At 35.7% G+C, this 22956-nt stretch overlaps 1 protein-coding gene across 2 annotated transcripts in view; it reads right to left on the bottom strand.

Annotated features, from left to right (window-relative positions):
* Hmgcr (HMG coenzyme A reductase) overlaps positions 1 to 22956 on the bottom strand; it is a 183699-nt gene that overhangs the window by 78369 nt on the left and 82374 nt on the right. For both annotated transcript variants that reach the window (XM_090373218.1, XM_090373217.1), the window contains exons 2-5: positions 22015 to 22198; positions 15971 to 16082; positions 12272 to 12359; positions 3284 to 3368 (exon numbers count right to left, since the gene is read on the bottom strand). In XM_090373218.1, the coding sequence (XP_090229344.1) occupies positions 3284 to 3368; positions 12272 to 12359; positions 15971 to 16082; positions 22015 to 22198 (469 nt within the window). The remainder of the gene's footprint in view (positions 1 to 3283; positions 3369 to 12271; positions 12360 to 15970; positions 16083 to 22014; positions 22199 to 22956) is intronic.

Raw genomic sequence — 22956 nt, 5'->3', positions numbered from 1 at the left:
CGCAAATAAATTAGCTAAATATTTAGGGAATTCATATGTCGGGGTACCACAACAAGAAACAATAGAATGTCTGGCTTATGGATCTTTGGGAAGCTATCAAGATTCTTTGGGAAGAATCTTGAATGCTGTCAGCCTGATGAATGAAGTTTCCACTGAACAGCCTTTCTAATTTTCTTTTCTAAATACCAGGAATACAGAAGTCCATTCACCTGGGATTCTAACTGTTTCAATATTTTGGTATATGGGCTATCAACAGGTTCATAAACCTGTAGATCCTGTAACAATTTCAAAACTTTTTGCACATAATCCACTTTATTTAGGACAATGATGCATAATCCTTTGTTACTGGCAAAATTACGAGATCCCATTCCAAATCCAAAGAACTGAGAGCAGTCCTCTGTAAACAGGATAGATTAGAAGCTACTAGACAGACGTGTTGTAAAACAGAAGCAACCACAAAGCATTTCAATTGCAGTTCCCCCCCCCATACACGGGCAAGTGCAGTTTCAACTCTCATAGCCAGCTGAGTTATTGATGGTTTCCGTAGCCTCAGCAAAATTCATACCCAAAGCCAGAATCTCTTGCTGATCACAGTTGAGTTCTTTATCAATAAAATGAAGGACAAATTGCATAGGATTAGTAGATGCATTCCTACAAATATTACCACTGTTGCAGTGGGAGGCACTTTATAAAGCGGCAGTGGGTCCCACCATGAATTGTAATGCTGGAACGCATATGCACCCAATTACAGAGGCCCTTGTCTTCATAAGAGACAGCAAATCAATAATACAAGTAACAGGCACAGCAATGTACTCAGAGGGTCTGATGAATGTCTCATGTAATTATTCCCTACCCCCATTCGCTGTAACTGATTCACAGTTGGCTATTTACAAATGCACAGGTTTACTCTCTATAGTATATTATGTTCACTGTTGTTGATCTTGTCTAAGTTAAGAAAGAGGCTCGTCACCTTGAAAGCTTCTTGTCGTGCGATTCATTTTATGTTATCTTACATTTATTGCTTTTAATTGTATACATTTTGTTTGTAAGGTATATTTTATTGTGCATCTTAATTGTGGTCTACTATTTTATGTTCTTAATTGTACATATTCTAAATTTTAATTGTAGATATTTTACCATTTTAACATCCATGTAATTAGTCTGTTGTTTTAATAAACAGTCAAGTCAGTGGAAGTAATATATTATTAATATGTCTAATCCTAATGCCCAAGGTCTTTCTCTATTATTTATAAACATTCAAGGACCATCAAGGAAAATTATGGCAGACATCGCACAAAGGGGTGTTTCCTCTCTGGCATATTATTTATTGCCATTACTGTCCCCTACATACTCAGCAGAACAGATAATCAGCTATATGAAAATGATATTTGTATGCTTTACTGCACTTCATTTTGACTGCAGGGATCTTACTGCTTTCACTGAAGACTAAATATTTGACCTTACATCCGAGTTGAACCAATTTAGATTCAACTCAAAGACAAATACTATCATCCACAGTTCTACCCAAGTTGCTAATATCTTTTTAAATTGTAAAGCATCACCTAAAAAGGTGATGAGAGAGCAAGAGCAGAAGCAACAAAGAGTGTCATCATGCAAAGGCTTTATCCAAACTTTTCAAGACAATCCTATTTTCTTCAATTGTATTATCAATGGAGAAGATTGTTTGGATGTTTCAGTAGGACCCAGAGACAAAGGATCACAGCATACAGTGGGCTTCAAAATCATAACCAAGGCCCAAAAATTTTTGTTTGAGGAAGTCCAGGATCAAGATGATACTGATCATGTTTTTCAACAAATGGTGATTCACAAGGAATTTGTACCCAAAAGAGAGAGAGAGTCAATGCTGCATTCTATGTACAGGTGCTTCAACCACTATTGAAGTGCATTTCCCAGGTGACGCCACAATTTTGGGAAAGGCAGCTTGTTCTTTTTACATGACAATGCCCCTGCCCAATCCACATTTCTTGTGAAGACATTTCTGACAACTGACTTTATACAAATCAACCATCCACCCTACTCTCCTGATCCAGCACCAGTGGACTTCTATCTCTTTCCCAAGGTGAATACTGCTCTCAAAGGAAAGGGATTTCAGAATGTTGAGGATTAAGAAAAATATAACTATTAAACTGAATATCACTTTGGATGCCTTCACTGACTGTTTTCGGAAAGTTTTAGAATAACATTAAGTGCATTCAATCAGGTGGTGATTACTCCAAATAAGAATAAATATATTTTTAAGCTCCTTCACACTTTGTGTTCTTTTTACTGCACCAGCCTGGGAACTTGACTGCCACAGCTTGCATACATTTGTGCTCATCAAAAGGATTAAATATAGTATAACTTAAATCTAACCCAACCAGACCTTTATTTAGAATCTAATCACTCATATTATGTCTCTTCAATCTGAATGTAAACCCATGCTATATGCACCGAATCAAATTTTATATAGGCTTGTATATAATAAAGATTATTTACTTTTCAAAACCACTGTTACTATATTCTGTTTACACTTCTGGCAGATACTATTAAGATAATGTGAACTTTTAAGTTGTCAACATTTTCTAACATAGGTGAAGGTAAGCCAACTTAAACCCAATTTCACAAAAAAAAAAAAAAAAAACCCAAAATCAAATCAGGTAACAACTTTCATCTCATAAATAAAAGATTTATGAGACTACTTGAAGAAAACTTCTTTACAGAAAACTCTTGCTGGATTAATGAAAAATGGAGAACTGAGTCTAGATGAAAGCCTTGCAAATTAGAGATGTATATATAAAATGAGTGACAGATAGCTTGTTCTACCAGAAATAAATATTGCTACAACTGACAAAATGTTAGAATAAAACTTGATTAAAAATACAGTGAGAATTAAGAAATAAAAATTTAATAAAAGAAAAATACAGAGACTGTTAAAATACTAGGTACAAATAAATACCAAAATATACTAAATATATCAAAAGCATTAAAACAAATATATCCCAAGTAGCTTTTGGAGCAATGTGCCTCTTTATCAACTTTTATCATTTCGTTGGTTGTAGTAATGTTTATTTTCGATATCACTTATTTCCAACACTCAAGGTCTTTTTGCTAAAGCTAGCTTTTTTATGCCAATTAATATTCTATGTATATTTTATGTAATGAAATTAAAATAGTAAAAAACCTGCTTAATACACCCAATGAAGCTGATATAACAGAATTAGTAGTATTACATGACACTAAAAAGTTAAATTTCATCAGCAAGAGCTACAAATTGTTAATTTACCTGTTTAGATGAGCTGAGAGCAAACTGTGCCAACAGACTAGCCTTTGAAAGATCCAAGAGTAAAACAAAAAATGGCAATGCCTCCCTAAAAGGTAAACTTGTGTAAACATTATTGTTACAAAGAAAATTTTTATATGTGATACTAAATGCTATTAATAATTTTAAGGATGGTATAATATTTCTAACTTCATATATATATATATATGTGTGTGTGTGTGTGTGTGTACTTTTTATCATGCAGATAAAAAAAGGAGTGAGAATATATATTTTTATATAGAAAGGTATTAAGGTAATGTACTTATACTACTTATTACAGTAGAACCTGGTTAATCTGAAGGTCAAAAGACCAAGGCATACAGACTGACAAGTTTATTTCTGGTTTAATTTTAAATGATCAGGACGAATTTTAAATATATTAAAAAACAAAATCTAAATATTATTATTATGCACCTCGCTGCATACACTTATTACAAATCTGTTGAACCACGTGACTACTCTTGTTGCCGCACAGCTGCTAAGCTTCTTTTGTAAAAATTCAAAAATTTAGTTACATTGTGGAGAGCATAGTGTACATGTCAAATTCTTATTTAGCTTACTTAATATTAATAACAGGACAGTACTTACTTTAATTCAATACCCTTTGATTTAAAATGAATACTACAAAAAAGAATAAAATGTATCATTTTCATCAAGAGTGGGAATTAGAATACTTTCTTGTAATGATAAAAGAAAAAATGTTGTTTGATTTGAAATGCTTCCGTGGCTATACCCAAAAAAAGGAAATTTAGAACTCCTCTTCAACACACTCCATGGTAAACACCAATCGGATTTCCCGCGTAATAATGACCTTAGAAAAAATAAATTAAAAGAACTTCCATCCAGATTATTTGCACAACAAAATTTCTTTGTGACACCTAATTTACAACCTAAACCAATATCTGTAACGTCATTTAAAGTGAGCTATCTTCTTGCAAAAAAAAATGCAAACTATTTTATGCTGGTCAATTTATAAGACATTTTTAAAAATAACAAACTTGATTCTTGCCCTAATGGCAGCCAAGCATTCTGGTCTCTTGCCAAAGCTATTGGCTGAAACTTATGCCCATCTCTGCTCCCACCTCTGTCAAAACCAGATGGTTCTGTTGTCATTTCAGCCAAAGATAAAGCTGACTTGCTAGCATCCCATTTTTCTTCCAACTCATGTATTAATGATCTCGGTTAAATACCTCCCACCATGCTCCGTTCAATGCCTCCTGTGGTCTTCTGCCAAAAAGATGTCAGAAGGATTTTGATGAATCTTGATTCTAAGAAAGCTCCAGGTCCTGATGTTATTTCTATACTTGTTCTCAAAACCTGTGTCCTGAAAATACTCCTGTTCTTTGACACCTTTTTTTCACTTTCTTATTCCAAGGTGTTTTTCCCTTCTGCTTGGAAATTTGCTCATATCCAACCATTCCTAAAAAGGGTGACAAATCCCTCCCATTCAATTATCATTCCATTGCAATTACTTCTACTCTTTCTAAAATAATTTCTTTCTAAAGGAAGAGTCCCATCAGCATTGAGCATGCTCACACCATTCAAGGCTTTATACACCTCAATCAGATCACCTCGCAGGTGCTTAGTCTCCAGACAGAAATTTGCAAAACTTAAGCCTTTTTCATAAGAGCAACCCTTTGTTCCATTCACTAATCTTGTTGCCCTTCTCTGTACTCGTTCCAACAGCTCTACATCCTTCTTAAAATGAGGCCTCCAGACCTGTATACAGTACTCAAGGTGTGGCCTGACCACTGCCTTATACAAGGGGATAATCACCTCCTTATCCCTGCTAGAAAAATTCCTGTATATCATTGACAAGATACCATGAGCTACTCTTGCAGACTGTCTGCATTGCTAAGAAAACTTCATACTTGCTTGCACAATTACCCCAGGTCCTTTTCACTCTACCTGTCAGTGCAGCACCACACAACTGATAGCTTCTTCCCATATGCAGTACTTTACATTTGTCAATGTTAAACTTCAGTTGCCACCTCTCAGCCCATCTACTCAACTTTTCTAGATCCTGTTACAGCAGCGTACTGTCATTAGTGTCCTTAACAACCCTGCCAACCTTCGTATCGTCTGCAAAATTGGACATTAAGCCTGATATACCATCATTAATGATATACCATTATCAATATCATTAATGAATACAGAAAACAAAAATAGACCCAACACTGAACCTGAGGAACTCCACTAATAACATTAGTCTATGAAGAGCAGTGTCCATTAATTACCACTCTCGGTCTTCTGCCACTCAACCATCCCTTTATCCATAGCAGCAATTTGCCTCCAATGCCACACTGCTCCAATTTGTGCAGCAGTCTTCCATGTGCAACAGTATCAAAAGCCTTTCTAAGATTGAAATATATGATATCAAAATTATTCTTTGCAACTACATCATAGTATCCAATCAAACTGGTCAGACAAGACTTTCCCTTAACAAACCCATGCTGTGTCCAAGCTATAACTGAAGCCTTCTCTAGATGATCCTGCAATGTTTCTTTAACCAGTGACTCCATTAATTTCCCTGGAACAGAAGTTAAACTAACAGGTCTGTAATTACCTGTGTCTCCCTTTAATCCTTGTGGATTGGGGTCACAATTTTCACATTTCCAGTCCATGGGTACCTCTCCTGAGTCCAAGAAAGCTGTCATGATTATGGCTAAGGGTTTGCTTACTTCCTTTGCTGCCTCCTTTAATATAACTGGATAGATCCCATCCACCCCAGGTGCCTTTCTTATGTTTATCTTCAACAATTTCTCCTCCACTTTACTCTCAGTTATTACTCTCACTTAATGCCAGAGTTTAATACACCTTTGGCATTCCCCACCCTGAATAACTCCTCATGTGTGTATGTAGATGCAAAATATTCATTTAGTTTGTTAGCTACCTGAGCAGGATCATCAACAGTTGAACCATCAATATCAAGTGGACCAATCTGATTCATCCCCTTCCTTCTAGAGTTTACATAAGTAAAGAACTCTTTGCTGTTTTTCTTTGCATCCTTTGCCGAAGATGTCTTGTAATCTGCCTTTGCCTGCCTAACCTCCGTTGTGACTTGGTTACAGAACAGCTTATATCTATCATAGGTTTGTGTCACCCGTTAATTTATATGTATCCCAGGCATTTTTCTTCTCTGCCACATGTCTAAGGAGTTCATCTGACCCCCATTTAGGCCTAAATCTTGAACAATATTTCTTAGTTGGTAGGAAAAGCCTAGTAGCTTTCACGAATCTTTCTTTGAATGCTTCCCATTTTAAATTTGTTGTTGGTAACATCATTTGGTCCCACCGTATAGAATTTAAATACTGTCTCAGACCACCATAGCCACCATTACGAAAGCAAAAATCCTTCCCTTCACCCCTGATGGTAGTTACCTCTTTGAGTAAATCCCACTTCAGCACACTGTGATCACTGCCACCTAGTGGTTCCTTTATTTGCAGATTCTTAATGCATGAAGAATCACTACTGATAATCAGATCAAGAGTAGTACTCCCTCTAGTTGCCTCCCACACATGCTGCTGCAGAAAACAATCATCCAATAAATCCCGAAAAGTCTTGCTAGCGTGCAAATGACCAACCCACAAATTCCAGTCAATCTCTGGAAAATTAAAATTCCCCATAAGACACTGATTTACTGGCCCACTATTTCTCTGCACAACTGCTCATTATACTCATCAGTTTCATTAGGCCTATAACACACACCTACTCTCATTTTTTCTTTCCCAGTGCTTAGGTCACACCAAACAGACTCAACATTGCATTGTCCACCAACATCAGTTGGATGCATTTCCTTAGATTTTATGCGTTTCTTAACTAACAGCATAACCCCTCCGTTCCTGTTCTTCTTAACGGGACGTCATTGTACTCCCTAAATTCCAATTCTGCACTGCTTATGTCAGTGTGACACCACATCTCTGATATCCCAACAATATCTGCCTTTGATGTGTGTTGACTTGCACTTCAAGCTCACCGAATTTATTAACTATACTCCTAGCACTGGTGTACACACAAGTATACATACACCTGTTTCTACTCTTAGTTACCTTAACACAGACCATGTATTTACTTGTTCCACTATGACTCCCAGCAGTCCTGGAAATCCCCATTGCCTTGATTTCCAGGCTGCTGCTCAAATGCATTTCAATAGAAGCAGTGGAAGAATCACTTTCACCTCTGCCAGTGGCTACTGTTAATCTATTCAGTCTGTGTATCCTCCCAAGCTAGCAGTTTTCCAACCCACCTAACTCTGCCTCAATAGCACCAGCTTCTATAATTCCCGATCTTTAAAAACAGTCCGAACACATGCTGCCACAAGCCAACATCCATTTACTGTCCGACTTCAAGCTCACAGAACCAACTTTTCATCTTCCTAGTCTATTCATTCAACTGCCATTTTCTGAAACAACCTTCCTTCGTCTTTCCTGAAAATTACAGTCTAATGTCAACAAATATCTTCTCTTGTCATCTCAACCTCCAAACTAAGCACGGTACTAAGTACTATAGGTTCTAATACCTCTCGTGTTTGGGGTTTTCATAAAAAAAAGAAATTGATTGGAGCAAATGGAAAGGAAACTCCACATGGGGGACAAAATTTTTAAATCAACTAGATGATTGTTATTTGTATCATCATGTCAGGGAAAGTGTTAGGGAAAAGAATACACTAGACCTTATCATCACCCATGAACCAGATGACATAATAGGGCTGACAGTACAGGAACCAGTAGCAGGAAGTGATCACTGAGTTCTAAGGTGGACGATGAAGAGAGAGGTAGCAGTAGTTAAAGGCAAAGGAATGGATTATAATTTCAGAAAATGAAATTCAATGCCTTAAGAAGCTCCATGGCCCTCTTAACTGGGTAGATATCTCAGAGAGCAAATACAATTGAATCATCAACTGAACCTTTAAAACATTAATCACAGATGCCTTGAATGCGTATATACCATTAAAAAAAATACTCCACGAGAAGGGTTCCAAGTTGAGCAGAAAAAGATGGCATGGAAAAGTTACAGAGCAATAAAAAGTGCTGAAGCCTATAACAGCTACAAATTGATCTGTAATAATGCCACTGAAAAGGTAAGACTGGCAAAGGCAGATTATGAGAAATCACTGGCAAAGAGAGCAAAGGGGGATGATAAGGAATTCTTCACATATATAAATGCAAAGAAGAGAAGGGCAAACCAGATCGGACCGTTATGTAATGGACGAGGGATAGTATTAGATACCCAGGCTGAAGTTGCAGATGGACTCAACAGTTACTTTGCATCGATATTTACAGAAGAAAAACTTGAGAAATTCTGGGAGTGAAGTTGAAAAAAAAAAATGTAATTAATGCTGTTGAAATTTCACATGTTTATTTAATGAAAAAAACTTGAGCCTACAGGACAGCAAGGCTCATTGGGTTGATAGGCCTTTACCCTATAATTTTAAGGGAGCTAGGAAGTGAGTGCATTGAACCACAGAGGCTAATTATGAGAGCATCACTATACTTGGGAGTGATTCCGTTGAAATGGAAAAGTGCCAATGTATCTCCAATACACAAGGACAGTTCTAAGAGTGAAGCGGGAAATTACTGGCCGGTTAGTCTAACTTCAGCAGTACAGAAAATCATGGAGACTATGAACAAGAGTGGAATGCAGTATCACTTAGATAGAAATGGAATTCTGAAGGATACTCAGCATGCTTTTGAAAAGGGAAAATCATGTTTAACTAATCTGGTTAGCTATTTTGACAGGGTCACTCAAAAGCTGGACTTAATTTCAACATTTTTATTTGGATTTCAGCAAAGCATTTGACTCAGTCCCACATGAGCATTACTTTATAAGCTGGAACAGGTTGGAATCACAGGGAAAATTCTTAGATGGATAGAAGGGTGGCTTCAGGGCAGGAGGCAGAGGGTTGTGATAAATGATTATTCCTATGATTGGGTTGATATAAGAAGTGGGGTTCCCCAAGGATCAGTATTATGTCCATTGTTGTTTTTGATTTTCACAAATGACATTGATGAAGGGATAGAGGGTTTGATGTCTAAATTTGCAAATGATGTAAAGATTGGTAGAGTAGTTAATGGTTGCTGCCAAGCAATCATTAACTACTCTACTTAAGCAATCAATCATTCTTCAAAATGACCTAGATAGACTTCAGAGATGGTCAGAAAAATAGCAGCTATGCTTTAATCCAGCAAGGTGTAAGGTATTGCACCTGGGGAACAGTAACCACAAAATAACTTATACACTTGGTGGAGTTGAACTAAAGCCGGTAGTGGGGGAATGGGACTTGGGTATTACGACATGGTCAAATATGAAGTTTTCCGAGCATTGTAGGCAGGTTGCAAAGAGCCCATCATGTCCTATTAAACAATCGCTAGTAGATAAGCGAGATAAGGACGTCATAATCCCATTATATAAGGCTATTGTTAGACCACACTTGAAATACTGTATCCAAGTATGGAGCCCGCACCTAAAGAAAGACGTTCTTCTTGAAAGGGTCCAAAGACGGGTAACTCGCATGGTGAGATCGGCAAAAGGGCATCCATATGAAGAAAGACTTCGAATATGTGGGTTTCAGAGCATGGAAACTAGGCGCCTTAGAGGAGACTTGATTGAGATGTTTAAGGCTCTGAGAGGCATAAGCAAAATGAATAAGGACAAAATTTTCAGTTATAAATGATTCTAGAACAAGGGGCCATAAATTCAAGTTACGGGGGAGTTGTTTAGACTGGATTGCAGGAAGTTTTATTTTAGCCAGCAAGTTATAAATTACTGGAATAAGTTACCTACATGGGTGGTACAGGCTGACAGTCTGGAGAAATTCAAAGGTCAGCTGGATAATTACTAAGGGAGGAAGGAAATGCATAGGTTGTCCATTTCCTTTTCTCTTAATTTTTATTATTTTTTAAAATTTTTTTCTTATTAATTTGTTTTTATTCTAATTATTTTATTTAATGTATTTCTGTTATTTTATTATTATTATTTTTTTTGGCTGGTGCAGCATAAGCCATGGGCTTCCTTGCACCATGTGGCCATTATTAATACTATGTACTTCCAAAACTGATGTAACCTTTTTTGCAAAATTTTTAATTTTTGGATAATCTGACTCAGATAATGTTGAATAAAATCAAATTAGATTTTCATTTTTAAATATTGTATTCCATGCATTATTAGATGAAGATCTACCAACTAATTGCAAATTCTCAAAAAGTTCAACCACACTTCAGAATTATTTTTAAAATCAGATAATCTATTTGCATAATTTTACTGCAAGAAAGTAACATTTTAAACAAAATTTTCAGTGGGAAAATTACAACTAGGCATATTTTTAGATAAATTATCGCAACATGGAAAATGTAAAAAAATTATTCCGAAGTAGTTGACTTTTAAATAACTCCAGTTTTGTTTCAAATGCTTTGACATTATAATACAATTCATTGACAAGTTTGTCTCGTCCTTGTAGTTTCATATTAAGAAAATTCAGGTGTTCACATATATCTGTTAAAAAGGCAAGGTTCCAACACCCATTTGAGATCTGACAGTTCCAATTGTTTCAATTTTGATTATAATCTAAATCAATTCGATTGCAATTTTTTTAATATTATAATATAGTTTAATAAGGTGAGGATTCATGTATCTTACTGATACCCATCAGACCATGCTGTGGCGAGAACAGAAAAGGTTACAAATTTGAATATTTTAGGATATTACAGTTACAATTACCAACATTACAATTGGCAAATTACGATTCTAAAGCATTAAAGTTTTGAATTGCTGTTGCAAAAGAAAACAGGAAATCTAAGGTAATACAAAGATTAAATTCATACCTGCCGACAGCCTCCTCTTACCGATCGATGCTACCAGAAACTTTATGCGCATACAGGCTGCCAGCAGTTAATTGATAGCAGAGGGATTAACTCCATTAAACAATAGGATAGTGTCATGTATTTATCCTGGATCTGGGATTCTTCTGTAATGGAAGCCTAGGGTGACCTTTGTTCCCATACTCTGAACAGGGTTGGTGTGCAGGCTGGCAAGGGATTAGGAAATCCCTAATTACTGTCTCTAACACCTAATGCTATTTAATGACAGGGTCAAGATTAACAGATTATTTTAATGATGTTTCAAAGAATAGCTTTGAGTGGAAATAAAAGAATTAATATCTAACACACTACGCTGACACACAGAGGTGTCAACACTATTAATCAACCGACAAATGTTAAGATAATCTGTAAAATGTATTTTTCATAAATTTTTATTGTGATCTAATGTAAACAATTTTTAAGATCTAATTGAAATATCGTGGTCTGGATAAAATTCTTCAACAGGCTGTAGTTTGGGGACCCCTGCTCTAAATTCATCTTTGCTTCTGTCTCATAATAACAGAAATGCTTTACCTCTAGCCATATTCTTATGCTGGATGCTATTCCAATAGTAATATACATGATGTTGCAAGCAGAAACCAAAGCATATAAGTTCAATAATGCAAATAGTCACACATTACAGTATACACCAGGGCGTCAACAACCTTTTCTATCATGTGAGCTACTTATAAAGCTCTCAAAGATTAACCCATCAATATTTTTACAAGTGTATCTATTTTTAATTAGTTCAATTAAAAACTTTATCCTGGTTGTAGACCTTTTATAATTTTTTTATTACAAAAAAATATATTAGATAGGTAAATAAATTTGAAATAAACTTTTAACTGTCAAACAAGTAACATTTCTGGCATTAGTGTTCTCCAATAATTATATTTTTATTTGTGTGCACCATGACTGATCATTTACCATCTTCTGGTATAAAACAATACCAATAGAGATATTCGCCACTTTCACTACACTTCCATGATGGTGTAGTGGGTTCACTTTATTTCTTGCACATATAGTGATCTAAAAATTAAATATTTTTAAGAATTATAAAAATGTACAAGTCAGTATAACAAAACAAGGTACTTACTTAAGTTCTTCAAAGTGGCTTTCTACAAGACTTCCAAAAATTGTAATAAATGCTGTGAATGAAAGCACTGCAAACAGTAGGGAAATACCTATGGATTATAAATATCATTAGAATCTGATGCTGATTTGCATTCTTGTAATACTATTTATTACATTCACCCACCAAAATTATTCAGACACTTCAGCTCAGTGGTAAAAGATATACAGTGCACGCTGCTTATTATGATCATCACAATTCATGTAATGTTATTCTTTTATGAAGTCCCAATCAAATTTTTACTAATATGTAAAAGTTTACAGTAATCAGCACCATGGATTTTTGTTACTCATTTTTTGCCTTGTCATAGTTTATGCATGTGCTGACAATGTTGTTGATATAAAGCGTTTGTCACAAGGGCTACTAGGGCCATATTATGCCTCCCAAAGTCATTGATATTACATATGAAAAGTGCATGGGGAGCAGTTAGAAACAGTCATACGTTTCAGTTTGTCTCAAATATAAAAAAAAAAAATGCAGACAGATTTGCATTGTTACCTATGATGGGTTGAGTGACAAAAATTCTTTGATTTGAAAGGAAGTTCATCGGGCATTGTTAAACAATGCTATTCAATGAGTACATGTTTTGCTGTGAGTGTCTATGAGCAGTGCATAAACTGCAGAGGACCATTTCCTATGAGCAGAAAGATGGGCGAGGTGAGTATGACCAAGTCAGGTTCTCAGTACGATTACTTTTTTCTATTTTATGAAAGCTAGAGGCCCAATAACTGTGGTTCAGGTTTGAATTGAAACAGCTTATTATTTGTTTGCATTTTCCACAGAAGTGTCCACTGTTCCATACATATTTTCTGTATGTTGTATTTATAATCAGGATATAGGACTAGATCATTTACTGAGGCTTTGCTGGACAAATTCTTTGCAGCAGCATCTGCATGCTTATTTCACTGTGGCCTAAGATCCAAGAAAAGACAACAGTTTGCCGATGCTCATTATGGTGTATCAGCTCATGTCTTGTGAGCTTTATGCTTGTGGGCCGACCGGGCTAGCCGAGTGGGTAAAGTACCTGCCCAGCAACCCAAAGGTCGCGGGTTCGATTCCCGCCTCGGGCTTGGATCAAAGTACTGCAAAAACCTTGGGAGGTGCAATATGGCCACAGAAGCCGATGCGCCAACAACTACCAAATCAATCAATCAAATCTTTATGCTTGTGCAGTGGAAGTGATTAAGAATTCTGATTGTTTTTGCGCACTTACACATTATCTGTCTAGTTATTGCTGTTGCTTAGTACGGTTTTTGATGTCATTACTTACGAAAGAAAGTGCTGTATCTGTACTACCAATCACAGCTAAACTAATGGGCACCAGAAAAACAGTTCCAAGTCCAAACGAACAAAAACAGGGGTCATACTGACTATCCTCACTGAAAAAGTACACAATACTCTTCACACTTAAACCTCATTACTGGAATGAAAAGAGATTAAACAATTAAACTAAATAATTTAACTTCTTCAAAATTAAAGGCACAATGAAAACACTATTTGGTGAATATATCATAGGCCTCTATGCATTAATTCTGTCTAGTACAGCAGACTCTTGATTTATCGGGATCGGATTAACTGGGACACGTCAAGACTCCAAATTAAAAAAAAAAACAAAAAAAAACAGAAATCATAAAATTCAATAAATAGAATAGGTATAAAAAGATATTTTGCAAGTCCTAAATAAGCGACAAGAACTGGCGTTATAAGTAGTCATTGGAAGGTTAGTGCACCTATTATCTTGCAATCCCGCTGTCTTTACACCCACTGCTCAAAAAAAAAATTTTTTTTTTTTTAGTTTGTTTTAGTGCATCGCGTCGATTGTTGTGTTCCATCGCACGGCAAAAAGACAAATTTTGTTTCGTTATTTGTTTTTTTTATAGTAAATTTTTTTTTTGTTTAGAAATCGTGAAAATGATGGAGAAACACAAAAGAATTGCGCTTTCAGTTTAAACAAAGATTTGAAATTATTCAAAAGTTTGAAAACGGTGCATCCATTAAATCTCTACTGAACCATTATAAATGTTGGTGACCAAACCATACGTGACGTTGTAAAAAATAAAGGGAAGAATCATATTGGACACACGAGTAGTATGTGGTAAGTTTTTTTTATCCATCGCCATATTTTCTACGTAGGTTGCTGAACATTTTTTCGATCTAGTAAGACCCCGACTTACGCAACTATGGATTTACGTAAATTTGTTTTCACTCAATTTATTTATTTATTTTTTTTTTTCAGGATTGTAAAATTTAAAACAACAACAAAAAAAAAAAAACACAATCAATAACGACGATCATGGCACGCACAAATGAGATCGGAGTAACAAGCAAAAAAGTAGGAAAGAAGAGAAGATTCTTACAATTATTTCTGTTTTTTTTTTTTTTAAGACTGTAGAATTCAGTGAAGGGGACACTCACTTCACCATAATAATGTAAAAACCAACAGCATTCCAGCTATCAGAATTATCGCAAATGCAATAAGATCTAGTTTACAACCCATTTATAATAGATTACACAAACAGAAAAGTGCTTTAAAAATGGTCAAACATTAACAAGTATCGTGCTGAATTCAGATTTGTCAATAATAATATAGCAGCAATATGTTATTAGTCATTCCCGAGTCACGTAAAACTCAACGAAGTAAGAAGTCCTGGAACATAACTCTTATGAATGTTAGGGACTTCTGTATTTTTGGATTAACCGGGAAATCGATTATCCGGGATTTGTTTTTTACCATCTATCCCGGAAAAGCTAGAGTCTACTGTACCTTATGTCATTCTGTTGTTTGTTTAGTATTTGCATAAAGGCAAGGTAGAGCAGGAGAATGTACTGTGTCAGCAAATCATGTGTATTTTGTAGTCAGTCTACATATTTGTCAGATGAAAAAAATAAATTTAAAATTAAAATAATTTTAATTAAAAATAATAAAAAAAATAAAAATAAATAATAAAAAAACAAAAACTTACACATTTAAAGAGGATTGGAACATGATGTAGGATACAAGCCTGCCCCCTCCCTCAACCCAATACTTAAACAAATTTCTTCATTTTATAACACATTGTACATCCACTAGTTGGTAACTGAAACCGTACCACATAACTGCTTATGGCTGTGTAAAAACCTTTTCCCAATTGGATTTTGAAATCAATGATACCATTCCTAAACTAAAGTACTCTACTCCATGAATTAATTTAAAAATAATGAAGAAATATCAGGCAGAATCAGTATGCAAGAAGGTTAGTAAGAAATGAATTGAGTAAGCTCAATGCTGATGAAATTCCTCCTCTTCTGCAGACTATACACGTGGAACATAAATTCAAATTGAAGGATGGTTGCAAGTCAAAAGCTTCTAAATTTGCTTTCAGCCAGAGGGTGGCTGATTGTATGAACAAACTCCCATTGAGTGTTGTAGAGGTGGGTAGTTGAAATAAATTCAGAACTGTTAGAGGGAATGGACAGGTGAAATGGTAAGTGGTTTTTTTTTTTTTTTTTTTGGCTGGTGCTGTATAAGCTTACTTTCTTGCATCATTTGCCACTACTCTACTAATAATAACAACATTAGCAGTTGGAATTAAAGTATTCATAATAAGGGGCAATAACTGAACAAAAAATCAAATAGGTAAGGTTCTTTATAGCATTACAGGAAAGACACTAAATTTAACTTACCTAACAAGTATTTGGAACCCATGTTATACAGTTTCTTTAGCTGATAATATAAGTAAAGTACTGCCATACATCTTGCAGTTGTAACAAGGACAATATCCATGCTTTTGTTTTCCTAATGGCAAATAAATAGATTACTTTTTTTTCCCCTTAAATTTATTAAGTACAATTCTTAAAAATTGTAATGCCCTTACCCAAGGTTACATATTATATAATAAAGACACAAAATTAACCTAGAGCAGAGGTTCCCAAACTTTTATAGCTTGAGGCCACTTAATTTTTCCTAAGTTTCACACATAGGCCCCCCCCACAAGTTCCACAAGTGTGGAAATAAACAGATTTGACCAAAATTTTAGCTACGAATATACATACTTTTATAAATTATGTATATACTTCAATACATTTAATCTCAAAGAAATAAAATATGAATGAAATACAAATAACAAAAATAAATAAAAAATGCTTTGTACCTGAATTAGTGGGATGGTTTGTACATATATTTCATAAAAAAAGTGCTTCATGAAAACAAGTGGCCCCCAACAAAACCAAGTGTACCCCCAGGAATGCACCCCACACTTTGGGAACCTCTGATCTAGGATGAAAGTTGTTAAAAAGGTATTTCTGCTAAAAAAGCTTTCTCCATATAAAATAATTAAATTTTTTGATAAAAAAATTTTGTTATGTCTATAAGATGTACATTAATTCCCATGTGAAATGTTTAAACCATTCCAATACATTATAACCAACCTACTGTATATACCTGAGGCAAAGTCAAAAATTATGAACATCATAATTAAAAATGTATGGGATCCCCTTGTATACAAGTCACGTAATGTTTCTATATACAGAGAAAAATTCACATTAATAATTTAAGATAAATTTTTAAAATAATCTGTTGATGTTCCCAGGAAAAATCCATTGTGTTCTCAGTTCATGATAGGGTGAATGCAATGTACAGATTATTGCATATCTAGAAGTTAATAATTTTTGTTGCACAGTATTTTGATAAATGCAAACTTTATCAACTTTTATAGTGCCTACATTTGTTGTTGAGCATAGTCAGAAACTGATATTAAAGTGCCTTTGTTTTAATCAGAAGGGCAACTGGCATTAAGTAAAACCAGCATTATTCTTTCATAAAATGTAAAAGTAAGGCTAATCGAAAAAGGGTGTCACATAACTTTAAACTGAAAGTAGTTTGTGGCCTCTGCAATTAAATATTCCTTCATTTATTATCAAAAAATGATTTTGGTCAAATAGTTTTACACACTTTATCTATTTTGTTATGCCAAAATATACAAAATCAAGCAGCATCAGCTATGCCCTCAAAGTGCATTTTCTATATCAACTTATACACAGGTCAATACATTTTCTGACTTGACAAGGCCTAGGGTTCAATCTATGTACACTTGAAGTAGAAGTATACTCAAGTAACTAAGTAACACTAACAATGCTGTTTCATGACTACTCAGAAATTTGCTGGCCCCCCTCTCTCCATCCTTCTCAGAATCCAATGAATTTATGGGTAAAGGGTACAAAACTCATGAAATATTGAGTGTGTATTCCTGATAAGAGGGCTGGACAAAACACCCTCTATCACACTTTGCTAATTGGACAAATGTCTCTCCAAACTTTGGTTGAGTAACTGCACACACATCTCCAAACCAGGCATGTGATCCCTCACCTGTGGTAGGATCATCACATTGCTACACCTTTTGACACAACAAAAAGAAACAGCTACATAGTCTTTATAACAACCACGCCAGCAGCTGTGATACTTTTCATCATAATAATCTTCACAATGATGGAACAAACAGCTTACTCATATAGATTTTTCAGGATAAATGGAGGCACGCCAAACAACTTAAGAGATATACTTGTAGGCCCAACAAAAGCAGAGAAAGAACAACCTCTAATAAAAGTTGGAATATGTCCACACAAATTAGGCAACAAACATTCCCCTGAGTAGTAGGGAATTGCTGTTGATATTCAGAGAATTCCTTGTTATAACACAATAGTGTACAAGTGTTTTCTCTGGTCAGTTTCCCTATATTAGTTTTAGTTTTACCTGAAGGCCTAGGTAAAACTAGAAGCCTTTACATCCTCCACGGGATATTTACTGAATTCACACCAGCCAGGCCTCTAATCACAATCCAGTAAGTCACCAGATAGCAAACAAACTGAACGAGTATTTTGCATGTACATTCACACGAGGAGTTATTAAGGTTTGAAAACGGCAGAATTTATCAAATTGTAGCAGGGTGCTTAATGATTTTGTAATAACTGAGAGCAAAGTGGAGGAGAAATTGTTGAAGTTAAACATAAGAAAGGCACCTGGGGTGGATGGGATCTATCCAGTTATATTAGAGGTGGCGGCAAAGCAACTAAGCAAACCCTTAGCCATAATTATGAGAGCATCCTTGGGACTCAGGGGAGGTCCCCACAGACTGGAGATGTGCAAATGTATCTCCAATTCACAAAGGGGGATCGAAGGGTGACATGAGTAATTACAGACCAGTTAGTTTAACTTCTGTTCCAGGGAAATTAATGGAGTCACTGGTTAAAGATGCATTGCAGGATCATCTGGACAAGACTGCAGCAATAATTCAGACACAGTATGGGTTTGTTAAGGGAAAGTCTTGTCTGACAAATTTGATAGGATATTATGATGTGGTTACAAAAGAACTGGATGCAAAAAATAATTTTGATATCATATATTTGGATTTCAGAAAAGCTTTTGACACTGTTGCGCATGGAAGACTATTGTACAAATTGACACTGTTGCGCATGGAAGACTATTGTACAAGTTGCTACAATGGATAAAAGGATGGTTGAGTGGGTGAAGACAGAGGGTGATAATTAATGGGTGCTGCTCTTCGTGGACTAATGTTATTAGTGGAGTCCCATAGGGTTCGGTGTTGAGCCCTCTGTTGTTTTGTATATTTATTGATGAAGGTATATCATGCTTAGTGTCGAAGTTTGCAGATGATACAAAGGTTGGCAGGGTTGTTAATGACAGTAATGGCATGTACTACTGCAACAGGATCTATATACTTTGGGCAGATGGGCTAAGAAGTGGCAACTGAAGTTTAATCTTGACAAATGCAAAGTACTGCATATGGATAGAAGTAACCTCAGAGAAACGTACCAACTGTGTGGTACTACACTTAAGGTGGTAGAAAACGAAAAAGATCTGGGAGTAATTGTGCAGTCAGATATGAAGTTTTCTGAGCAATGCAGACAGGCTGCCAGGGCAGGTCATAGGGTTTTGTCAATGATATATAGGAATTTTGCTAGCAGGGAGAAGGAGGTGATTGTCCTTTTGTATAAGGCAATAAGGCTGTGCCGTGAGTACTGCGTACAGGTCTGGAGGCCTCATTTTAGGAAGGATGTAGATTTACTTGAGCGTGTACAGAGAAGGGCAACAAGATTGGTGAGGGGAATGAAGGGATCCTCTTACCAAGAGAGGCTTAAGTTCTGCAAATTGCAGTGGCTGGAGACTAGGCACCTGTGTGGTGATCTGATTGAGGTGTATAAGGCTTTGAATGGGTTCAGCACGCTGAATTCTGTTGGGATCCTTCCACTTGTTCAGATTACGAACCTAAGGGGGGCATAAATTCAAATTAAGAAAGGACAGATGTAGAACAGATGTGCAGAAATTTGCCTTTAGCCAGCGGGTGGTTAATTGCTCGAACAAACTTCCATCTGCCATTGTGGAAGTTGATAAGTTAAATAAATTTAAGGAGGAACTGGACAGGCATTTGGAGGGAGGGAATGGTGTGATTTTTTTTTTTTTTAGCTGATGCTGCATAAGCAAATACACTTGCTTTCTTGCATCACATGACACTACCACTACAAATGCCTTGTGGCATTTGTAATGGTAGTAGTAACACTAGGCCCCCTATCTTGTAGTTTCTCATCCAAAAGATGGCCTTACTTGTACCCCCCAACCCTTATAATGGCAATAACTCTCCTGCTTCCCAGCTCTTTTTCTTAGGCAGAGGACCAATAAATTCTACCAGTTATTCCTCTATAATTTTCTCACAAAGCAATACGCCTGACTCAATAAGCCACTGATATGTATGCTAAGCATTGGGACAATCACTGCATTACCAATAAACTGGTAAATATACAAGTTAACTCTTGGTCCTACAGACTAATATTAACTGTCTGCATTATTCACAGACATTGTGGGAGTTAGACAACCATGAAAGTATGTGATCTTTCTGCCTGCACTTCATTCCTTCAAATCTTAATCAGTTTCTTGAATTTAAAGTTACATTTACTACTACCGCCTTACTGAGCAATTTGTATCTTTTTGGGATAGCATCTGCAATTTAATCCATATCCACTAATTTTTCCTTAAACAAAAAGTAAAAACTTCAAGTATGTTTAATCTCATGTTGTTAGCTGAGTCTCAATTTTCATTCCTGTCACAAGGAAATGTGACTGCACTATTTTCCAGAAAACTACAGTACTTAAAAAAAGGGGAGGGGGAATAGTGACCAGGGTAGAGACTGCAGTAACAGTGATCATTGTGCAGATCAAAACAGGGATCAAGTGATTAAAGGGCTATCAGTGTAAAGTGGGGTTTTTTGTTTTTTTTTCTCCCTTGTGTGGTATATCTACAACCTGTATTTGTGATTTTTCTTGCAGAGGATTATTTAATGCAGTGATTCTCAACCAGGTGCACATGGACCACCCCTGGAGATACATGAAACTTCAAGACAATAAAAATAATGTACCTCTAACAATTAGGCAAAACAAAATTATATAAAAGTACACAATTATTAATAAAAGAAACTTAAAACAATTATATAAAGTAAATTTCTTGATGTGCTGCAAAGTTGCAGCAACACTAGTTCTACATATTCTAACATGCATGCAGACTTGCTAATGCCTTGACTCACTAGCATGGTGGTAGAAGCCAGCTAGAAACAATTTAGTCTACTTACTTAAGCACCCACTGCGAGAATTTTTCAAAATTTATTAATGATTTTTTGGTACTGTGCCTGCAACTAAGGTGGTGGGCATATAACCAAGGGAGCTATGTGAAGGAGCTTGACAGTTTATGAAAATTAACTCCTTTCTTTGGAAAACTGATTCTAGAAAGGTGGTGAAGATGGTGCATGCCCCTTTATTTTCAATCAAATGATACTTGTTGCCTTGGAAAAAGCAGAGTTATACCTTGTAGCAAAAGCATCTTGGAGATCTAGTTAGTTAGGTCAAGTGTACAATATGTACATTGTCTTCTCCACATAAGCAAGGCAGAAAGTGATCAAATAGCTTCTTGTTGAATAAGTCATGCCAGGTAATTGAAGATGTATAAATGTTGAGACAGAACCACCCCTTTACAGTTGACTCTACAAATTGAGTCTGGTATTAAATTACTATATAATTCTGGTATAAAATATGCCAACTCCATTACAGTTGGCATTTTTTTTGTTAATTCAAGCCAGATTTTTTTTTTTTTTTTTTTTTTTTTACTTCTTAGGATTTGTGGCTGTTCGAACATCACTGCCAAGTATGTTGTTGGTAGTGTTTATGTTAATATGGTATCAGAATCCATACAAAACAACATGAAGGTCCACTGGGAGTTTCAGTGAAAACTTTTGAGGAGAGTGGTGGAAACAGTTCTGCAAGCTTGTAATGTTTGAACCACCACAAGGCATTGGACTTGTTCCAGTTGCATGATGACAGCAACTTTTTTGGCTTTGTATACCCAAACTCTTACTCCATAGGCAATTAAGGAAACAAAGACTTGGAAGAGAAGGTTAAATGTCCAGCCTTCCAGATCCCAGTCTGTTCTGGTGAGGTCCAATATATCACAGCATACTTTTTTAAAGTGGCAAATTTGGGGTTATATTTCAACAGTCTCTAATGTGCAACAAATTGCAAGTCTTCACTGAAAGGTTATCACTGGAAGGAGAAATATTCCCAAGACAGAAACTGAATGCAAAAATACATAAAATTAAAATTGAAATAAAAGCACTCTTAACCATAAATCAAAAGTAACTAAAAGGTAAAGTAGGTAATTTTGTACATACCTCTGTCAATGCACAGTTGTGGTTCCACATACATAATGAACTGTTTCCAGTTAAAGAAGTTCCCATAAACAGCATACTAACAGATAAGGTTAAGAAGAAAGCAATCAGCTCCCAGGAATGGGAAGCACAGAAAGTACCATATCTATAAAACAAGTTTGACACTTTGTCCAAGGGATGGGTAGACCTAATAAAAGTAGCAAGTGAACATATCACAAATTTGAAGTCTTAAAGACAAAGTATTTAGATATTTAAAAATTAAAGTGTATATATATATATATATATATAAAAAATAAAATAAAAGTGAAGAGTATGCAAAATTCTTATAAATCTAATTGATAATAAATACAATGGTGTTCAAAGAAAGTGCATCACCCCTTAAAATTGTAACTGTCATTCAAATAACACAAGTACATGGCAATATTTCTTACAGATTGCATCAGATGAGATTGACACGCGTAGGTGATGACATAATATTGCACCAGCTGTTACTTTCAGCTATATAAGCATGCTCTGCAAGAGTTGCAGTCATTCCTTGACTGTGTTAGGATGGCAAGTAAAGTGCAGTTGATGCCACAAAGAAAGAGTGCTATTGTTGCTTTAAGTGAGGAAGACTGTTCTTTTGTCATATTGCTTATAGTATCTTGTAATCAGTCGACGGTAAGTAGATTTCTTTCCAAACTCAAGAATACTAGTTCTGATGATGGGAAAAAAGGAACCAGACAAATGGGTTTATACACCAAAACAGGACAGCGTTTTGAAGACCGCACTTATACCTTAAAAACTATAAAGCTTCTTCATCTGAGCTGAAAAGAGAATGGGAAGAATATACAGGAGTGGTAGCAAGTGCAGTAACAGTCAGAAGACACCTCTTCAAAATGGACTTGTAGCCCATTGTCCTAAGAAGCTCCTCCTCACACAAAAAATGAAAAAAAAAAAAAAGGC

Source organism: Mastigoproctus giganteus, chromosome 5 (assembly GCF_048544385.1).
Source record: "Mastigoproctus giganteus isolate SK-2022 chromosome 5, ASM4854438v1, whole genome shotgun sequence".
Lineage (NCBI taxonomy): Eukaryota > Metazoa > Arthropoda > Arachnida > Uropygi > Thelyphonidae > Mastigoproctus > Mastigoproctus giganteus.
Note: the sequence above shows the minus strand (reverse complement) of the source record. Positions and strands in the feature narration are given on the sequence as shown.